Source organism: Melanotaenia boesemani, chromosome 3 (assembly GCF_017639745.1).
Source record: "Melanotaenia boesemani isolate fMelBoe1 chromosome 3, fMelBoe1.pri, whole genome shotgun sequence".
In the NCBI taxonomy this organism is placed as follows: domain Eukaryota; kingdom Metazoa; phylum Chordata; class Actinopteri; order Atheriniformes; family Melanotaeniidae; genus Melanotaenia; species Melanotaenia boesemani.
Window position 1 is genome coordinate 30972043 of NC_055684.1, and position 19895 is coordinate 30991937.

The window sequence follows — 19895 nt, forward strand, 5'->3', positions numbered from 1 at the left end:
GCCAGCAGTTAGCTGTGACTTTAACATCGAACATGATGTCTTATTTATTTATTTATTTATTTATTTATTTATTTATTTATTTAGCTAATGATTCTGGGCATTATCTGTTGAGGTAGAAGCTGTAATGGCAAAATTATCCCTATCTCCAAATAGTAAAGAATCCTTTTGAAGTTTGTGGATCCAGGCAGTGATCCGGATCACCCTCAGAATATAATCACTTCTTCCTTATTCCATTTCTTGCATTTTCTAAAAATGTAATCAAAATCTGCCCATATCTTTTTGTGGTATGTTGCTAATAGACAGACTGGCAGACAAATCAATGCTGCCATAAACATAACCTCCACATTGGAGGAGGTAAGAATTATTAGCACTACTCATGGGGAGCCTGTAGTTGCTTTAAACGTGGGTACACTTAAAGCATTTCCCATTGTGTGTAGTAGATGGTTGATCATCTGTGCTTCACTGAGTAAAATTTACTGGTTTAGTAAACCGCTACCTCCCAGAGAACAGACGTGTTCTTATGACAACATGAAGAGATGGGATTACACTGTATAATGCCGGTTGTATTTCTCATGATCACAACTCTGAGATAACCAGATTAGTTTACAACTTTTGACTATCATCAGCACAACCCAGCAGGACAGAGGATAAACTGTCAGCTGCCTTGATGACATTTTAAAATTGAATAAACTTCATATAGAATCAATAGAAAAAAAGGAAAAAAAGACCAATCTCAGTTCTTTTTATCCATTAATTGTTGTCATTTTCAGAGCCTCCATGCAAGACGTTTCAGTTGAAAGACATGTTTCAGCAAGGGAACCAAGAACTGTACCCAGTTGTGCTGCCCAGACTGCAGAAGCCTTAGTGAAAATGAACGTATGCACCCAGGTCATGTGTTTCAAGTGAGGCTGAGTTGACGACCCTACAACAGTTACTTTACACCAAGTTTAATGCTGATTAAACACTTTGATGTTGAGCTTAAGACCCAGATGTCAGTGGATTTTAGCAAGTTTTTCCACTAGTATGAAAAAAGGCTTTTGTCGCTCTTTACAATCACAAATGTAATATTCAGAATGATAAACATTGCTATCATGACCCTGGATTGGCATAAATTTCCACCTCCTTGACCACAGTATGACCACAGTCACAATGAATTAGTCATTTGGCAATTATACCAGAATTGTACTCTGTGTGCATGTGTGTCCGTGTGTGCATGTACACGTGTTAATAGGGATTTTCTTTGGAGGATTTCCTACAGAAAAACTTGGATTGGGTGTTCAAGCACAAGACACAAAATAAATACATGCAGTAAAAAATGAGGAAATGGGGAAATACTGAAAAAAAACTTTAAGAGTTTAAAAAAAATGTATTTCTAAGATGCGTTCCAACTATATTTCACCAGTAGGACAATGTGTTGGTTAAAAAAGTCTTCTATGTTAAATGTCTGATTCCTTTTGACTGTGTGTTTTGTCACAGACTCTGAGAGCTGCAGGGAAAACCTACATGGTCTTTTTTGTCTTGGTCATCTTTGTGGGCTCTTTCTACCTGGTGAATCTCATCTTGGCTGTGGTGGCCATGGCTTATGAGGAGCAGAACCAGGCCACCATGGAAGAGGCGGAGCAAAAAGAGGCAGAATTCAAGGCAATGCTGGAACAGCTCAAAAAGCAACAGGAGGAGACACAGGTCAGTCTCAGTCCTCCACTCATCAATACCTAAAGCTATTTTACATACCATATAGTTATCATATGCCTTTTGTTGTCCTCAGGCTGCTGCTATAGCAACATCTGCAGCTTCAGTGTCAGAGGCTGCATTAGAGGATGAAGGAGGGGGGCACTTGTCCCGTAGCTCCTCAGAGGTCTCCAAGCTGAGCTCTAAGAGTGCTAAAGAGCGTCGCAATCGCAAAAAGAAATGGCGTCAGAAAGAACAGGAGAAGGAGAAAGGAGACAGTGAAAAGGTGGTTAAGTCTGAGTCAGATGAGGGCAGCAAGAAAAGCACCATTCGTTTCCCAGGAAGTCGACTGGGGAGGAAGACATCCATCATGAATCAGGTACAGACAGTTAGAAAAACTATTGATTTTCTTGCTTCAGCTTTTGCAAGATGATGTGTTTGATGGATTCAGGCATGAGAAATACATAGATGGTATGCTTGAAAAAATGTGAACTTCCTAGACTCTTAGAGGGATCTGGTTTCTTGCCCTAGTCTTGTTCTCTTGTGGTGTTTTAGGCAATGACCTGCAAGATCACTTATTACAATGTGGGTCTTTTGGCTTTGACAAATTGGTTGTGTGACTGGATAGAAAAGTTCATCTATTGCTTCCTCCACTTCCTCCTCCATCCCCCTTGAAGCCCAGAATTAAGAAACTGGTATTAAAAAAAAGGGTACTCATCAAAAGTACTTAGTAGAAAAAAACAACTTTGTAAGTGCTATACTATTAAATAATGGAGTACAAGGATATTATTACGATTTTATTTATGCTTTAGCAACATTTAACTTCAAGCTGCTTGATAATAAGCTTGTTTGTATGTTATTGGGTTTGCTTCTGATGAACTTTTTAAAATGAATCTATTTGCCTGCTTTTCCTGTTTAATTAAAAAAAAAAAGATAAATATACTAGCTAAATAACCAGAATCACTTTTAAATAAATCTCTTGTCAAATAGTTTTATATTTTCATTAACCTCTTAATGCCCATTGTTGCAAATTTGTGACAAACTTCTTCTGACCTTTTTTCCTATTTTTATTTAATTTTATTTTGTTGATTTATTTTTATTTATTAGCAATTATTTAAGTATTTCTTTTGATATTATTAAGTTCTTGTTATTAGTCTAATTAATATTTAACTGCCATTTTCCACAGTCTTTTTTCTTTTGTTATTTTTTCTTTATCCCTCCCTTTTTTTTACTGTGATTTTGTTGTTGTTTTATATAATTATAAATTAATTCAGGTGTTAACGGCAAATCACAGTGTATAAGAGGGTGACCCTCAAGCTAACAAATTAGCCAGGTAACACAATATGCTGTTTACACCAACACAGAAGCTGCCCACAAACCTTCTATTTGTCCTTGGTTCATCCATACTGTTGTTGTTTCTATGTAGGAAAGCTATGCCAAACATGATATGTGTCATACCAGAATATTGGAACAAACTTAAATCATTTCTGAAAGGAAAATCTTAGTGACATATTCTAACTAGTCAAATTCCACCACTGGTTAATATTACAATCATCATTCTACCTCAGTGGTTCTTACGGTACATCTTCTTGATGGTCTTGACTATTGTTAATTCAACTGGACTGGATATATACACCTTAGTAAGGTGTGTTTGCATTGAATTTTCTATAATTTGTTTTTATTGGAAACTTGGCCAACTCATTCTGCCTTGCTAGTGTCTGTCAAAGCTTTCTAGCGTATACAGAAATCCTATTTATAATCTGTTTGCATTGTCTGTGATATTCCTGGAATCATGGGATGATCTTGACAATGTACACTCTCTTCCTTCAGATGCTGGTGAAAATTTATTGGTTTCCATCATTTGTGTAGAATGCAAGGTGGCTATAGCCTCCTTTTAGCTCACTTTTCTTCAGCTACAGTCATTTTTCTGCCATGTGTGGTCTGTGTGCTGACTGTGATGGTTTCCTATCCAGAGAGTTTAGACTCCACTTTGAGACGCTTTGCTCTACACTCTCTTTAATGACCACATTGTTGTTTGCTTACTTTAAAAGATCTCATCTAGATGGGCTTTCATGGTGGATCTTAGCCCCTACAAGATGATTTGTTTAATAAAAGTCTCCATGAAATGGGATAAAAGGGTTGAGTGACTGAGGGGGTTATCTCATCAGGCCATTGAAGTAGACTCTGCAGCTAATACAATTTTCTAAGGAAATATATAAATGTGTGCAAGTACATTGCACTTTACAGCAAGTTGATGGGAACTTTAACTTCATGTGAATATTCTAAAGAGGATTGAACATTTGTTAAAATCGACCCCAACGCTCACATTAGGTTGTGATCATGGCTGATAGCAGTTTGCTAAAATACATATGTGATATTTGGAGAAACCATTGTATTTAAAGGAGCTTTGGTATCTGTATAACCAAAAAGCCAGACTTCTTAGACTGATTTTAGGTGCTCTAAGAACCCAGAATTTTACTTTCAGAGAAGCAGCATAACTGTTTTTATTCTTATATTGTTGTTTGTGCTTTTATGCAAAATACTTTTCTCTTTGCTTAAGACTGCTAATTTACTTAATCTTTGTCCTCTGGATAATTCTTGGTTTATGTGTCTCACTGTCTCCTCATATCTCTTGCTGTTTTTATTAAACCTTTTTTTTGCCCCCCTTTTCCATGTTTATCTCTCAGTCTTTGCTCAGCATCCCAGGCTCACCGTTCATGTCGCGCCACAACAGCCGCAGCAGCATCTTCAGCTTCAAAGGCCGCTCCAAGGACATGGGCTCAGAGAACGAGTTTGCAGATGACGAGCACAGTACAGTGGAGGAGAGTGAAGACCGGCGAGGCTCCCTGTTTATACCTTACCGTCGCAACAGCTACAGTGGCTACAGCCAAGGCTCATCACGGATTCATCCGCTAGCACCCCACTCTGGAGGAAAGAGGAACAGCACAGTGGACTGCAATGGCGTGGTGTCTCTCATCGGCCCTGGGCCTGGCAGACGGCTTCTGCCTGAGGTGAAAATAGATAAGGCAGCCACTGATGACAGTGTAAGGACGTCCATGGGACACCAATACAGTTTAGGCATGATGGTGGTGATGGTGGCCCTGGCTACTGCAGCTCCTCCTTTACAACCTCTTCCCCTTGACTCTTGTTCTCCTTTGCCAAAACTCAGTAGCTTGTTTTTTCCTTTCATAAATATGTAAATTCTGTTGAATATATCACCTTACACAGCCACTTACACATCCAGCCTGATCTAATGACTTTTTACATCATTTTTTTAACAGTTTCACAAGACCCTAACAAGCAAAAATGATATCCACAAACTCACTGATTATTTTATTAAGATCATCTTCTTAGTTTTCATCAGATTTCAAATTCTTACTGTCATCCGTAAAAACCAAGCAATTTAAACACTTTTTGATACAGATTCAAGTTTTCATTCCATACCTTTACTTTCCCTCCTCTTATGGGGACTTTGGCATGTGGACTACTACTTATTTCTATTATCTACTCTTATCTACTTCTAACTGCATCTCTCTTTCAACTTCACTCTTATTCTGCTGTTGTCACTCTTCTCCTCCTGTCTTTATTTACCCTCTTCGCCTCCCTCTCCCTCTGCTCTAATCCTGGATGGTGCAATTACAAAAATAACCTGGGTCTTTTTGTTTTCTGTAACAATATTTCTCCTCATACTATCTAGCATGGTAGACCTCTCTTGTCTTCTCAGCCAGTCAACCTTTTGCTTTTACCCCTTTAACCACTCCTCAAATGTAGCATGGTGTAGCAGCAAATGGTGTCTTGGATTCCCCTATGTTGACATGACATGCATGCCTCTGCATGCAGTTTAATGTTGCTTAGGGATTGTTATCCATAAGTCATGATATAGGATGTAGAAAATATATTGTAAATTCTCAAATGAAAGCCACTGTTTTAATAATGGCTGCTTGTCCAGTAATAGTCTTTATTTGTAGTTTTTTTTCATATGAAGACCTTGGTATCTCTAAATTAAGGCGGGTATCTGAGAATTTACTGTATGAATTTTAACTATGGAATATAAAGCTTTGCAGGAAAATTTTCAAGTGAACAAATGAGACAATGTACTTTTAAGACTTAATGTAAATGAATTTGTCTGCCATTTATTTTGTTTTCTAGGCAGACTTTGAGCATTATTGATGTTTTAGATAGCTTTATAGCATAATGTGCATGTGAGTATGCAGTCAGCATGGTCTCTGAGTGATGTGCTCTCATTCTGTGAGTACAGACTACAGATGTGGAGATAAAGAAGAAACACTCTGGCCCTCTCATGGTATCCGTGGATCAACTCAACTCCTCATTCAAAGGAAAAGACCGTGCCAACAGTCAGATGAGTGTGGTCACAAACACACTATTAGAAGGTGCTTTGTATAAAATGGTACAATCTTTTGCCATTAAAGGTCAAATGTAGTGTATGAGTAGAATGAAAGGAAATATCCTGTGGGCCATCACAGTCTCACAAATGTTATATGAGCTTGATTTGATTTTCACTTGAGATGTGACCACAGCTGATAAGTCTTGAGTTTGCACTAGATCATGTCCAAAGTTAGACTTCAAGGTAAATTTTAAGTTTAGGTTTTCACCTTTGTCTCTTCCCACAGAGTTGGAAGAGTCTCAGAGGAAGTGTCCTCCCTGCTGGTACAAGTTTGCTAATGTCTTCCTCATCTGGGAGTGCTGTCCCATCTGGCTGAAGATCAAGCACATAGTCTACTTGATTGTCATGGACCCATTTGTTGACCTGGCCATCACCATCTGTATTGTGCTAAACACTCTTTTCATGGCCATGGAGCACTATCCCATGACTGAACAATTCGAAGGCGTCCTGTCTGTTGGCAACTTGGTGAGAAACTGCTGTTTACAATTCATGCAATTTCATACAGCACTGTAGTCTTAGGATTTAAAGAGGCATTGTATATTTTGCATGTATAACCTCAAACCAATTTATCAATGCATCATTTGACATGTGCACTTAAGAGTGCTCACATTCACCATATACAGTAATCAGCTGGGGTCTCATTAAAGATTCAGTTTCTTTTTAATATCGCCATCTAGTCTGCCCCCCAGTTTCTCCTCCCCCCACTTAGATCACTCGACCGTTGTCCATTGCATCCTAATTACAAAAAGTCTCTGAACATCACTGAACTCTTTGATTGACCTGTCAAAACACTACAGGCACACCTCCACACAAGGACATGCACACGACTATTCTCGAAGGATTTGGCACAGTACATATTAACCTCTTCTGTAGCAGACATTTTGATTTGTCAGTGCTCTGCCCTTGCTTTCAGATATCACTGTAGCACAGCTGTCTGAGTGCAGCGGTATTGGCTCTGTGTCAGCATTAAGACAGGAAATGAGGTCATAGGCATTGGCACACTGTGTGAAACAGGAATTGAACTCATTTGCGTAGAATGTGGATGCTGCAGTGTGAATCATTGGGTGTCGTCTGCAGCACTGACTGGACATATGATTTGATGTTGAGTTATTGTTAAGGGAAAGGCCCAGAATACTACAAAGCAGTACAAATTCTACTAAACTTTGTTGCCATTGCTCTTTGACCTTGATGCTTTGATTTGAAGTTGATCATTAAATTTTTTTTAAAATGTTTAGTGTGAGCTGTATGAGTTGCAGTTCAAATGAAATGGATCCATCAGCTTATTAAGTTCATCTCAAAGAGATGGACTTTGGTTACTTTGGTTTTAGCAAAGGAAATGATCTGCACCTTATTCAACCTTTGTGTTATTCTATGTTTATCTTATCTACAGGTTTTTACTGGCATTTTTGCTGGGGAGATGTTTGCCAAGCTGATTGCCATGGATCCATACTACTACTTCCAGGAGGGCTGGAACTGCTTTGATGGTTTCATTGTGACTCTGAGTTTAGTTGAGCTGGGACTGGCTGACGTGGAAGGTCTTTCAGTTCTCAGGTCTTTCCGATTGGTGAGTGAAAAAGAACAGAAGCACGTGCTAGACATTTGTCAGTATATTGAATATGTAAAATGAATATATCATACATCACTGAATTTTTGTAATCCCATTTAGCTGAGACTGAGCCTTGATGAAACTTCTATAGATAGTAAATAATCAGTAAATTGGGTTTTTTTAAATATGACATTTTAAAACAACCTTGTTTTCTGTTTCTCTTCTAGTTAAGAGTGTTCAAGCTAGCCAAATCCTGGCCCACTCTCAACATGCTGATCAAAATCATTGGGAATTCAGTAGGAGCGCTGGGTAATCTGACCCTGGTGTTAGCCATCATTGTCTTCATCTTTGCCGTGGTGGGCATGCAGCTGTTTGGAAAAAACTACAAGGACTGCGTGTGTAAGATCGCAGAGAGCTGTAAGCTGCCACGCTGGCACATGCACGACTTCTTCCACTCTTTCCTGATTGTGTTCAGAGTTCTGTGTGGGGAGTGGATTGAGACTATGTGGGACTGTATGGAAGTGGCAGGACAGGCCATGTGCCTAATCGTTTTCATGATGGTCATGGTTATTGGAAATTTGGTGGTAAGAAAAGACAAGTGTTACTGTACATAGCAAACATACTACAAAATTATTCTAGTATGGATGCAAAGGTTCTAGATTTTGTGCTGTTATTTTCCGAGGTGCTGAATTTGTTCTTGGCCCTGCTGCTGAGCTCATTTAGTGCAGACAACCTCGCTGCCACAGATGATGATGGTGAGCCCAACAATCTGCAGCTTGCTATGGCACGCATTAGGAAAGGGATCGCGTGGTTTAAGGCCAACATGCAGGTTTTTGTTTCGACGGTGCTGAAGAAGGTACCTTTTCCTACACATACAAATGAGCAATTCATGAATGTTTGATAAATTGACTTTTCAGATGAATGTGTTTCTTTGTCAAACAGCTCTATGATGCCATATTTGTTCATTTTATTGCTTCATTTTGTCAAGCAGCCGATTGAAGATGAGCAGAAGCCTCTTGATGAAATGTATGAGAAGAAGCTCAACTGCATTGCAAACCACACAGTGGACATCAACCGTGAGCTGGACTATCCTAAAAATGGCAATGGCACCACAAGCGGCATTGGGAGCAGTGTAGGAAAGTACATGATTGATGAGGACTACATGTCCTTCATCCACAACCCCAACCTCACTGTGTGTGTTCCTATTGCTGTCGGCGAGTCGGACTTTGAAAACCTAAACACAGAAGACTTCAGCAGTGAATCAGATGTGGAGAATAGTAAAGATGTGAGTAGGAAGAACTGCTAAGAGTATAAGAATTACATCACTGTCAGCTGGCTGAATTATCGCATGCTGGAGAGAAATATTGCAGCACTTTTACTTTAAAGAACAGGGGCCAATTCAAGCACATGACAAAGCTGGGATAATCTTTGGGTTTAATTACTAAATTACTGGTTTCATTATTTTCATTATACATAAAACATATATACCGAAAAGTCAACTTTATCAAATAATACAAAGCAAGCGGAACTGTTTTGAGCTGCCACACTGACGACACATTTTGCCTGACATTTCAGAACATCCATTTAGACAGGAGCGCTGTAACACTGATCCCGAGTGCTGAGCATGCAGACAAACAAAGACAGCAGTCAGACAGGGGCAGGCCCAGCGAGAGGACAGAAAGAGAAATACAGTCTGCTGTTTATTATCAACGAAGGAGAAGGATAAGCCAACCCCAAAGCTTGTAAAGATGTATAATACGTAGGTCACCTTGGCCTGGTTTGTTGTAGGAAGAGAGAAGATAGTACATCTGCATCACTACAGTATCTGCACCAGTTCCATATTCCACAAGGGTCCCTCAACTAACCAACCAACCATCTTCTCTGCACCACATCCACCCACAGGGCACACTGCAGGGAGAAAACACAGAGAGCTGCAAGCAGCCAGTTAGAAAAACAGAGATCCAACTGACTGAGGAAACAGATGAAGGGAGTGCAGATGTGTTACTTTACTGACAATTTAATTTTAGAAAGTGTAATATCATTCTCCTGTAAACTTATGTGACTCATCAGAATAAGGCCTCTGTTATGCTGGTGTTTCCACAGTTTTTCCTGCATCCCCTTCACTTAAAATGTGGCATGATTTATTAGTAAATCTGAGCTTAGCCGAGACATGCTTTGAAGACTAAAGGACAAGACGTTACATTCTTGGACTGGATTATTCTAATACTTTTCTTTCAGAGGTCTATATACAGATGGCACTTTTATATAATAACTGCCATTTTAACAGCAACATTTTTTATTTTCCTCAAGTGTGTTGAACTAACCTTTTTGGATAAATGATCATTTAATATGCATAGCATAGTCAATTCTTTCATACTAAGTAGAAAAATCATTATTCACTGAAGGATCTTATACCAGTATAACAATGAAAATCATCACTAGAGCAATTAGTCCCATGTCAGGTGTGTCATAATTCCTGCCGGTGATGGTCTTAATGACTCTGCAGAACAGGCAGCGGCAGAGGGCAAAACAGCTTTGCTACATAGCTGCAACATGTGTACCTCTTGCAATAAATCACGGCATGCATTTAAACGGAAAGGAGGATTAAAGTAATGACTGTACTGGCACTGTGCCACATGCATACTGTATGCTTTCAACGTCTAACATAAGAAATTCAAGAGGTTGAACTCGTCCCTTTTGTCCTAGCTGGATGACACCAGTTCGTCAGAGGGCAGCACAATTGACATCAAACCTGATGTGGACGAGGTGGCAGCGGTTGAAGTTGTGGAGGAATACCTTGACCCAGATGCCTGCTGGACAGATGGTGTGTGATATTTATTATCTGACTTTGAAGTTAATACTGTAAGAATATAGAACAGACATGAGCCCCTGACCTATATCCTGTAGTAATGGCACAAATGTGTTGTCTGTGCTAGTACTGTACAACATATCTGTTGATAAATATCAAAAGTTAATGTTTTTGTTTGTTACACAGAATGTGTGGCCAAATACAAATGCTGTGATGTTCCCATCACTCACGGCTGGGGAAAACACTGGTGGTTCCTGAGGAAGACCTGCTATCTGATTGTAGAACACAACTGGTTTGAAACCCTCATCATCTTTATGATCCTGCTGAGCAGTGGAGCCCTGGTAAAAACACAAGAACACACACACGCATTCACACCTATACACACATACTAAAGAGCATCAAAACCGAGTTGGTTATTGGTTTTACACCAGTCTGATAAATGCAAGAAATAGCATGTCAGCAACAGTTAGAAACATAAAAAACAAAGACATGTAAATATATGCAGGTAACATTTATTTTGAGTAAGTGAACAACATTTATTTCCAAGGACATGGGCAGGCAAGAGTATCTCCTGCATTTCTTCTGCAGCTGTTCTTGATGTTATTGTTGCTAATGGATGGCAAAGTGCTGTAATGCACCAACCTTTCAACCACAAGAATCCAGCTTAGGTTTGCAGCTTTCTAGGGGAAGAAGGCCTCTGGCCAAACGAAAACACTTATGTGCTGAAGAATGGATACAGGCTACGGAGGGAGTCGTCATTTTTTCCTTTATTGACTTTTTTTTTTCCTTACGAGTAACAATATTCAGAATGCATTCTCAAAGGTAAACAGCATATAAAGCACTTTACATAATTCAGCACAATTAAAAGTGATTTAGGTGATATAAGAGTATGCCGTTTCTCAGTTTACATATAATACATCTTTTACGTTGATATAAACTCCCTGCAGTTTTTAAAAGTTTTATGCAAGTCAAGAATCATAGATTAACCTCTTTCAAATGCCTTTATCACTCCTCTCTGCTCCTATTAGGCTTTTGAAGATGTGTACATTGAACAGAGGAAGACAGTCCGCATCATTCTGGAGTATGCAGATCGGGTTTTCACCTACATCTTTATCCTGGAGATGTTGCTAAAATGGGTGGCTTACGGCTTTGTCAAGTACTTCACTAATGCCTGGTGTTGGCTGGACTTCTTCATTGTGGATGTAAGTTCACTTGCATTCTATTTCTGTACATATGGATCACTTGTTTTCGGACCATAACATCAAAGACATGCGCAGATTTTAGAGAATGTTTCACAGGTCAATTTAAGCTGCAAACTGTTTAACATTTCAGGAACCAGAGTAGGAGGATGAAATGTCTCTTTTGATGTAAGCACAGATTCTGCAGCACTAAAACAAACAAAAATAAACAAACAAAAAAAACTTATTTTTTTAGTTTAAGTGTGAGATTTCTTGTTTTCACTCAGTTTTCAGTCTGTCACACTAATCATATAATGTCCTAAATAAAGTGGCATGCTACATAATAATAATGGCAACAATCATAACAAAATGTGCTCTTTTGGGGAAACATTTATTATCTTTTTGTCTATATTTTCATTTGGCAGAAGTTGCCCATATGAACCATGGTCTCAAATCCTGGTTTCCCTAAGTTGAAAAGCTGGAGATCTGAGCAGCTGTTGTTGGGTCACTGTCAGGATCATTCAGTTTTCTGCAGAAACATAAAGTGGCCACAGAAATTTGAATAGGACAAGTGGACATTTCATGTGACATTGCCAATAAATACGTACAAGGAATCAGCCTGTGTATGCATTTACCAGTCACTTAATGTCACCTCAAATATCAGTTTCATGGTCTGCTTGTAGAAATGTCACACTCCCTCCCCAACAGCTATACAACAGCTCTCCAGACTCAGTTAATATCTATAAACTCTGAATATATTTCCAAGCTTTCCCACTTAACACTAACTTCTGCTCCATTAAGATTTGTCCTTTTCTGTCGTTGGTGCATGATGAGTTTCTCACTGTTTTGTATTTTCTGCACCCCTCTATTCAAAAAAGACAAAATGAAAGTTATATTCACTACTGCAGGATTAGTGAAATATTTCATGTTTTTCAGGAAGTAATTCTTTTGTAGAACACTTGTTGGTGTATGATGTATTTGCTTGATGTGGTAATATTATGTAATGAAGACAGTGTATGCTAGAAACAGTTTAGCTCTGGAGACTCCCCAATTCTGAGAATGAGTGAGAAAGGTTTTGTGAATCAGAAATATAAAACAAAACCATCTACTTTTACCTCTGCAAAGGGGTGATTTTAAAAAAATACTTTCTATTAACTTCAAATGCTTTGATAACAATTTAATTTACTGCCTTTAAATTTTCCAAAAATTCTGAGTCCTTTTCTTAGAAAAAAGAGTCTCCCTGTTTGCACGTGTACCTGTTTTCTGTCTGTTCATCGCTTTTCTTGCCAATTCAATGTGTTTTATAACTTCTGGGTGCATTCTTGTTTTTGAATTGAGTGTTTTTTTCTCTCCTTTAATGTTCTCACAATAATGAGAAGCACACAATCAGGAAAGGCAGCTTAGGTAAACAAAAAGAGGTCCCAGTGGCCACTTATATTAGCACACTCTAAGCTCCCTTAAACGTCTCATAGAAGCACTTTGCAGAACCATATTACATACAGTGAACCTCTCCTGCCTCAAAACCTTTTAAGTTAGGTTAACAAAAAGCCCTGCTTGTCCACATTTGCCCCATCTGCAAAATCTTTAAGTATTTATAGGCCCTTAATCTTAGATAACGATAACGATTTCTATGAAGGCCCATATATCGCGGTTTGTGATGATGATTAAACATAACATAACAATAGTATATTTCTATGTGGCAGACACATTTTGGGCAGGCACTTTAAGTAACAGAACTCCTCTCCTCAAACCTAATCTGTGGCATTAATGTGATAAAGCAATGTGTCGCACACATTTTAAGAAGATTACAAAACAAAGTGTGTCTCTCGGTCAGTCGTTGTCTTTTACAAACATTTACTTACATTTTCACCTGAAAGGTTTGATGTACATAAAGTCATTTAGGCCACAAAAAGTATGAAGATTTATCCTTTGAAGACTGTTGATATTCACAGACATTAAATTTCATGACAGTCTCAACAGTAGAAGATGCCAAACTTTGGGAGGGATCCAAGATCAGAGCAAATAACTTTGCTGTGAACTGCAGCGGGTCAAGGGTTTACCTATTTGTCACTAAGTCTTTAAAAAAGAAAGATGCATGTCTATATTGAAGTGATACATAATTTTTTTTTGTTTTGTTTGTTTAATTATTACTTAATAATTTTCCATTAAGCCCAATAAGTTACAAATATTCCAGCCTTTACTCTTCATCTAACAGGTGTGATGTCTGGAAGGGATGCGAGTCGTTTCAGATCAACAAAATAATGGTTTTCCGACTCAAATTATTCTGAAGTTGTTCCTTTTTCTAAATCAGTTAAATCTCTTGTTCTATTAATTTATTTTATACAAATTTATTTAAATTGATTTTAAAAATCTGTACAGATCTGTTTTTATTTATTTGTGGTTTAATTTAATTTTGTTTTATATCCTGAATAGCAAAACCTTTGTTTTTACAAAGGGTGTGCACTTTATTTAAGGCATTAATGTAAATATCCCCATCAAAAACAATGATTGGTAACTTTTCCACAGTTGTAAGTTGCCTTTTTTTCCTTTGGAACCCCTTAAATTGTTAAATAAAACAAAAATTATAGCAAAAATCGAAATTTGGTCTTCTTTAAAGTATTACAACTTGATAAACAATTACAAACATGGCTTTATTATTCATGATTTTTCTGTCAGATAGACTGACTTTTCACCAGAAATAAAGAAAAGTTATTAGGTGGGGAAAAAAGTATATAAAAAATATATTGTGCAGATAACATCCTCTACCCTAATACTGACCTGTCCTCTTTCTCACATCAGGTGCCTATAACTGTGTCTCTCTTTAAGTTAAGAGAGACATTGTGCAGCTGTCGAGGGGGACTGAGAGGTCGGTGTTTGGGGGTCCAGGGTAAGGTTTGTGTGTTGTGGTGGGGCTCCTACTTTCACAGGTTATCCTCTCTTCTAACCCTGAAAGTTGTCCTCAACCTCCTGCGTTTTCTCTCCCCTCTTTAAGTAAAACGCTCTCTGGTGTGGAAACTGTACTGTTTTGTATTGTGTATTGTGTGTATATTATTGTGTCACATTGATTTAGTGTTTGTGAACACATCTCTCCTCTAATTTATCCCTTTGTTTGACTCTCTTCTCTTCCTCTCACTGTGTCAACCACAAGTTTCTTTCCAGGTGTGCTCACTGTGCTGTTAAGCTGGTTATCACGCTAGACTGGCTTGCCAAACTAAACCAAACACAAACAAGAGCCAACACATTTCAAAAAAGAAAAAACCTCGGGTGCACTTTATTGACCTTTGTTTATTGCAATAACCCCTGTTTAACCTTTATGTTATAGAAATATTCTTTCACGTAAAGAAGCTATCTTTGTACTTATCTATATGTAATTATTCAGCAGTCCTTACAGTTGATATAGGGTCCACCTTTCTCTCTATATCCCCTCTAACTATGTGGGTCCTCTCTTCCTTTGCTTCTGTCTTTCCTTCTCCTTCTGTCCCTATCTGTGTAGGTGTCTATAGTCAGCCTTATAGCTAATGCTTTGGGCTTCTCCGATCTAGGCCCGATTAAATCACTCAGGACACTGAGGGCCTTGAGACCCCTCAGGGCCCTGTCACGTTTTGAAGGGATGAGGGTAAGACCTAAAACACCAGGCAGCTTGTCCTTTTGCATGCCAATAAAAAAAAAAAAAAAAAAGCATTAACGCATGCTAGAGATGGCAATAAAAAATGAGTCTAAAAATCTCTCTGAAGGCTGAGGGGAAGTTTTTTAGTAACCCCTTTAATCAGTGAGAAGCTTTTTGCATGGACACAGATCATCTCAGATGGTCGTAATGCATCTGATTTGATTTATCATATTTCATTTCATATATGATAAGTTTAGCGTTATGTTAAGGCAATTAATGATTATGCATTAAAAATATAACCCAAAGTAAAAATGTATCCCTCCTTTCTATTTACGTGAATGATGCAGCACATATTAGAGTAAAAGCTAAGCTCTGTTCTGTGCCAGCTGAGAAACAACCAGAGGATGGTATGTTCTGTCACACCAAACTATTTCAACCTGAACCACACTGAGAGGGTTTTTATTGACTGAGATGCAATCTGTGTAAGACACTGACTAGCTGTTTAAGTGTTTCTGAGGTGCAGAGTCTCCCTGCTGTCGTATGAGGGACAAATTAAAAGACGTGGAAATCTATGCACATAGTTGCTGAAAATTGTTCATGCTCATTTTATTGTGTAGATGCAATTTATTAGGCTGTTTCAAAGGCCCGTTCCCAATTCCCACTCTTGGTCTCACCAATTGGCCTTGCCCATTTCTTTACAGAAGTAAAACGCAGTGGTTGTCTAGCACTTCAGCTGAGGTATTGGATGCTTTTTGGATGATTAGATGACCGCCACTCCTCTAAACAAAAGGAGCACTTACCATTCCAGCAAGAATTTTTAAAAAAAGGGATTGAGCTACTATAAGTAGTTGAGGCAAAGAGAGTAGTTGGGATTGGGCTTATGTGTGTAGAGATTCAGCTCTGGAGGATTCTGCACTAAGAATAAAAAACAGGAAAAAAAAAGTTTTTTGACAGTAATGGAAATCACTTCGGAGCCTCACTTCAACGTGTGATGGGTCAGATTAGCCTCTGGTTGTTGTTGGGCAGAAAAAAAAAAAAAAAAAAAAAACCTCTTGTCCGTGTCTAGGCTCAGCATCTTCTGATCTTTGCTCTGCCTCAAGTGTCCTGTTATCCAATCTTACCACAGTTTGGCTTTGGCATTGTCACACTGGAAGATCAACAAACTTCTGGTTGCATAACCCCCTCCCCTGCCATCCTTGCTCATTACTCCTCAGTAATTCTCATTACCATGATTTTCGCAGTCACCATTTTGCAGTTATATTAACTTCTCACATAGATGCATTGTTTCTGTATTACCGATATCAGCAAAACACAGAAATAACAGCAAAAAGTGTTGACATTAGATGTTTGTCTCTACGGTTGATTTATTTGGCTTTTTGTTTCCATGGCACCTCTATGTATGGAAATGCACACTCTTCTTGTGACCTCCCAAACTCTATCTCAACTATTATATCAATTATATCAATTTCAAATAAAGAGATCCATCTTTTTCACATTAGATGAGAATTGACTTTTCAGATTGACTCAGCATATTTAACATAAATTAATTCATATATATATATATATATATATATATATATATATATATATATATATATATATATATGAATACATTAAGTCAATCATTGGCACATTGTTTAAATGTCTGGTTTTATAGTTATTGCATTTAATAGGAGTGTAACAATATATTGTAGCAGAATCCAGTTCATTGCAAAAATTTGTAAGCAGCCATTGAAAGCAGTTATATGCATTTGTTTAATACACTAACCTGTCAAGAAAGCTCCACCACTGTATAAAGATTTCAAGATTTTGACTGGCATTTAGCCACAACTCTGATCTAAAGAGGGGATATATAAAAAAAATGCATATAACCTAAAGAAGTGGAAAATTGTATATGAGAGCAACTATTTACAGACATTTGTTCTTAATCTACACAAGTAACATTGCTTTGTGTAGCCAGCAGTGTTATTAACAGTTATATTTTTCTTAGTTACCTATGTTTGTGCTATTAACAGATGTTCTGTATTGTGTTGTATTGTGCTGAGTATTGTTACGCTCCCTTTTAGTTTATCATGTTGACCCTAAAGTTGTGTCAAGAAATCAAATGACACAAGACGGGCTTTTTAAGGAGAGATAGAGCGTGCATTTCTATGTAAGTGTGTGTTGATGTTTTCATGTGTGAATCTCGTGCAGCTGGTGTGTGCGTGATTGCAAAATTACACTGTTTGTTTCCTCACTGCTCTCCTCAGGTTGTAGTAAACGCCTTGGTGGGTGCAATTCCCTCCATCATGAACGTGCTGCTGGTGTGTCTCATCTTCTGGCTTATCTTCAGCATCATGGGCGTCAACCTGTTTGCTGGAAAGTATTATTACTGTTTCAATGAGACGTCTGAGGAATACTTTCTGCCGGATGAGGTCAACAACAAAACCCAGTGCTTCGCACTTATAAATGAAAATTACACGGAAGTTCGGTGGAAAAACGTCAAAATCAATTTTGACAATGTGGGTGCCGGATACCTGGCACTTTTGCAAGTGGTAGGAAACTTTTCTTGCTACGTCTCGTTTGTTTCTTTCTACTGATATCAAGTATATTGTCTTACATTGTGATTGTCTACCTCACAGGCAACATTCAAAGGCTGGATGGATATCATGTATGCAGCAATTGATTCTAGAAGGGTAGGCTTTCTTTAGTTATGATGTGTGAAGTGTGGCACTTCATCGCTCAGTACAAATTTTTATTATCTTTCTTTTCCCCTCTTAACAGGTGGAAGACCAGCCCCTCTATGAGGACAACTTATATATGTACATCTACTTTGTCATATTTATCATCTTTGGCTCGTTCTTCACTCTAAATCTCTTCATTGGTGTCATCATCGATAACTTCAACCAACAAAAGAAAAAGATAAGAATTATTTTCTTCACTTTCACCATTATATTTCCCAAAATGTTGTGTTATTCCTTCAATTTTAGAATGTAAATAATGAACAGTCTCTTGATTTAAACTTTATTGGGATTACCACTGAAAGAAAGGCTCTAAAATGTATGCGGATTGTAACCAAAATGTTTTTGTCCGTGTACTTTGGAGGTCAGGATATCTTCATGACAGAGGAGCAGAAGAAATACTACAATGCCATGAAAAAACTAGGGTCAAAGAAGCCACAAAAGCCAATACCGAGGCCTCAGGTAAATACCACTGCTCTTATCGCTATAAGACACGTTTCTGATTTTAGCTTTCCAAATATAACTCCACCCTTCCTCTACTTTCTCTTCAGAACAAAATCCAGGGTATGGTGTTTGACTTCGTGACGCAGCAGGTGTTTGACATTTCCATTATGATACTCATCTGTCTCAACATGGTCACCATGATGGTGGAAACGGATGATCAGTCAAAAGAAACAGAGGAAGTGCTTTACTGGGTCAACTTCATCTTCATTGTGGTTTTCACTGGCGAGTTCCTACTGAAGCTTTTTGCGCTGCGTCACTATTACTTCACCAACGGTTGGAACATCTTTGACGTGGTTGTGGTCATTCTTTCAATCGTGGGCAAGTATTTTAAAAAGATTGAGGTGTATGATGAGTGTGATATAGCTTGATCAGACAAAGATTGGCTAGTGCCAGTGTAAATAAACTTGAATAAAACAGCACAACGAGATGGTTAAGAGGCTATCCATGCTAATAGATGCTAATTTTATTACTAATAATAATCAATAAAAAAATAAATAAAATTCTGAAGAGGGTACAGTTAACATCCTTTACCAAGATTATTTAGTTTAGATCAATCATAATTAGGTTTTGAGCTGCAGCTATTTTAATAGGGGAACATTTTACCAATAAAGGCAACAAGAGGTTAGAACAAATACAAACAAATACTAAATTAGCTAATGATGAAGAGAGGAAGTATGATGGTGTGGTGTGGGTGTGAAGACAGGACCAAATCCAGGAGGCAGGTGCACGTAAGAATCAAGGATTTATATTGTTAAATAACGAAAAGTGCTGCCACAGCAGGATACGACTGCATAAAATAATGAAAATGAATAATTAGACAAACAAGCTGAACTAAAGAGGCCACAAGGGAAAAACTATAGGACTAGGAAGATGAGGGATACAAAGACAAAACAATGACCATGATCTATCAGAGAACAAAAGAAACCAAGGGGTAAACAAACACTGAAGAGAACTGACTAAATGAGAATCAGATGGAGCAAAAAGCAAATTAAACAGGTGTGTATTGAAGAGGAAGTAAAGATAACAGAACATAAAGGTGTGGACTCATGAAACCAAAAACACAAGACTTAAAGGCAACCAAGAACAGAAACAGAAATTAAACACCTGAAGCAAAAATGGCAAAAATGAAAATGAATACTAAACACCCCTCAAAAACCACAACTGACCATCTCAAGAGATGCATCCTCAAGGTTTTGCTTTGACCCTGACAGTCCTGCAATTAAAAATCTGTGCACAGAGTTTTTAAAGAGTAGTGCTCAAAGTTTTTCACGGGAAGAATGAGTAAACCTTCTTACATTAATACAAAAAGCTTTCAATCTGTGATACTTACCAAGGGTGCTGTTACTAGGTAGAGACTTTAGCTTTGAGTCATTTTCTTTTATTTTTATAGAACATAAAGAATAATATTTTTTTAGAATGTTAGGTTAACTGTGAAAATGAAGTAAATCAGTGGGAAGT

General features: G+C 38.0%; 1 protein-coding gene across 1 annotated transcript in view; it reads left to right on the forward strand.

The window, feature by feature from the left end:
- The window catches only part of scn8ab (sodium channel, voltage gated, type VIII, alpha subunit b), a 45443-nt gene that overhangs the window by 21524 nt on the left and 4024 nt on the right, over window positions 1-19895 (forward strand). Inside the window, exons 10-27 of the mRNA XM_041980684.1 lie at window positions 1477-1683; window positions 1766-2047; window positions 4356-4712; window positions 5927-6059; window positions 6300-6538; window positions 7464-7637; window positions 7847-8203; window positions 8302-8475; window positions 8611-8904; window positions 10326-10443; window positions 10615-10769; window positions 11457-11630; window positions 15100-15222; window positions 17463-17747; window positions 17835-17888; window positions 17977-18114; window positions 18291-18395; window positions 18485-18755. Coding sequence (XP_041836618.1) covers window positions 1477-1683; window positions 1766-2047; window positions 4356-4712; window positions 5927-6059; window positions 6300-6538; window positions 7464-7637; window positions 7847-8203; window positions 8302-8475; window positions 8611-8904; window positions 10326-10443; window positions 10615-10769; window positions 11457-11630; window positions 15100-15222; window positions 17463-17747; window positions 17835-17888; window positions 17977-18114; window positions 18291-18395; window positions 18485-18755 — 3640 coding nt within the window. The remainder of the gene's footprint in view (window positions 1-1476; window positions 1684-1765; window positions 2048-4355; window positions 4713-5926; window positions 6060-6299; window positions 6539-7463; window positions 7638-7846; window positions 8204-8301; window positions 8476-8610; window positions 8905-10325; window positions 10444-10614; window positions 10770-11456; window positions 11631-15099; window positions 15223-17462; window positions 17748-17834; window positions 17889-17976; window positions 18115-18290; window positions 18396-18484; window positions 18756-19895) is intronic.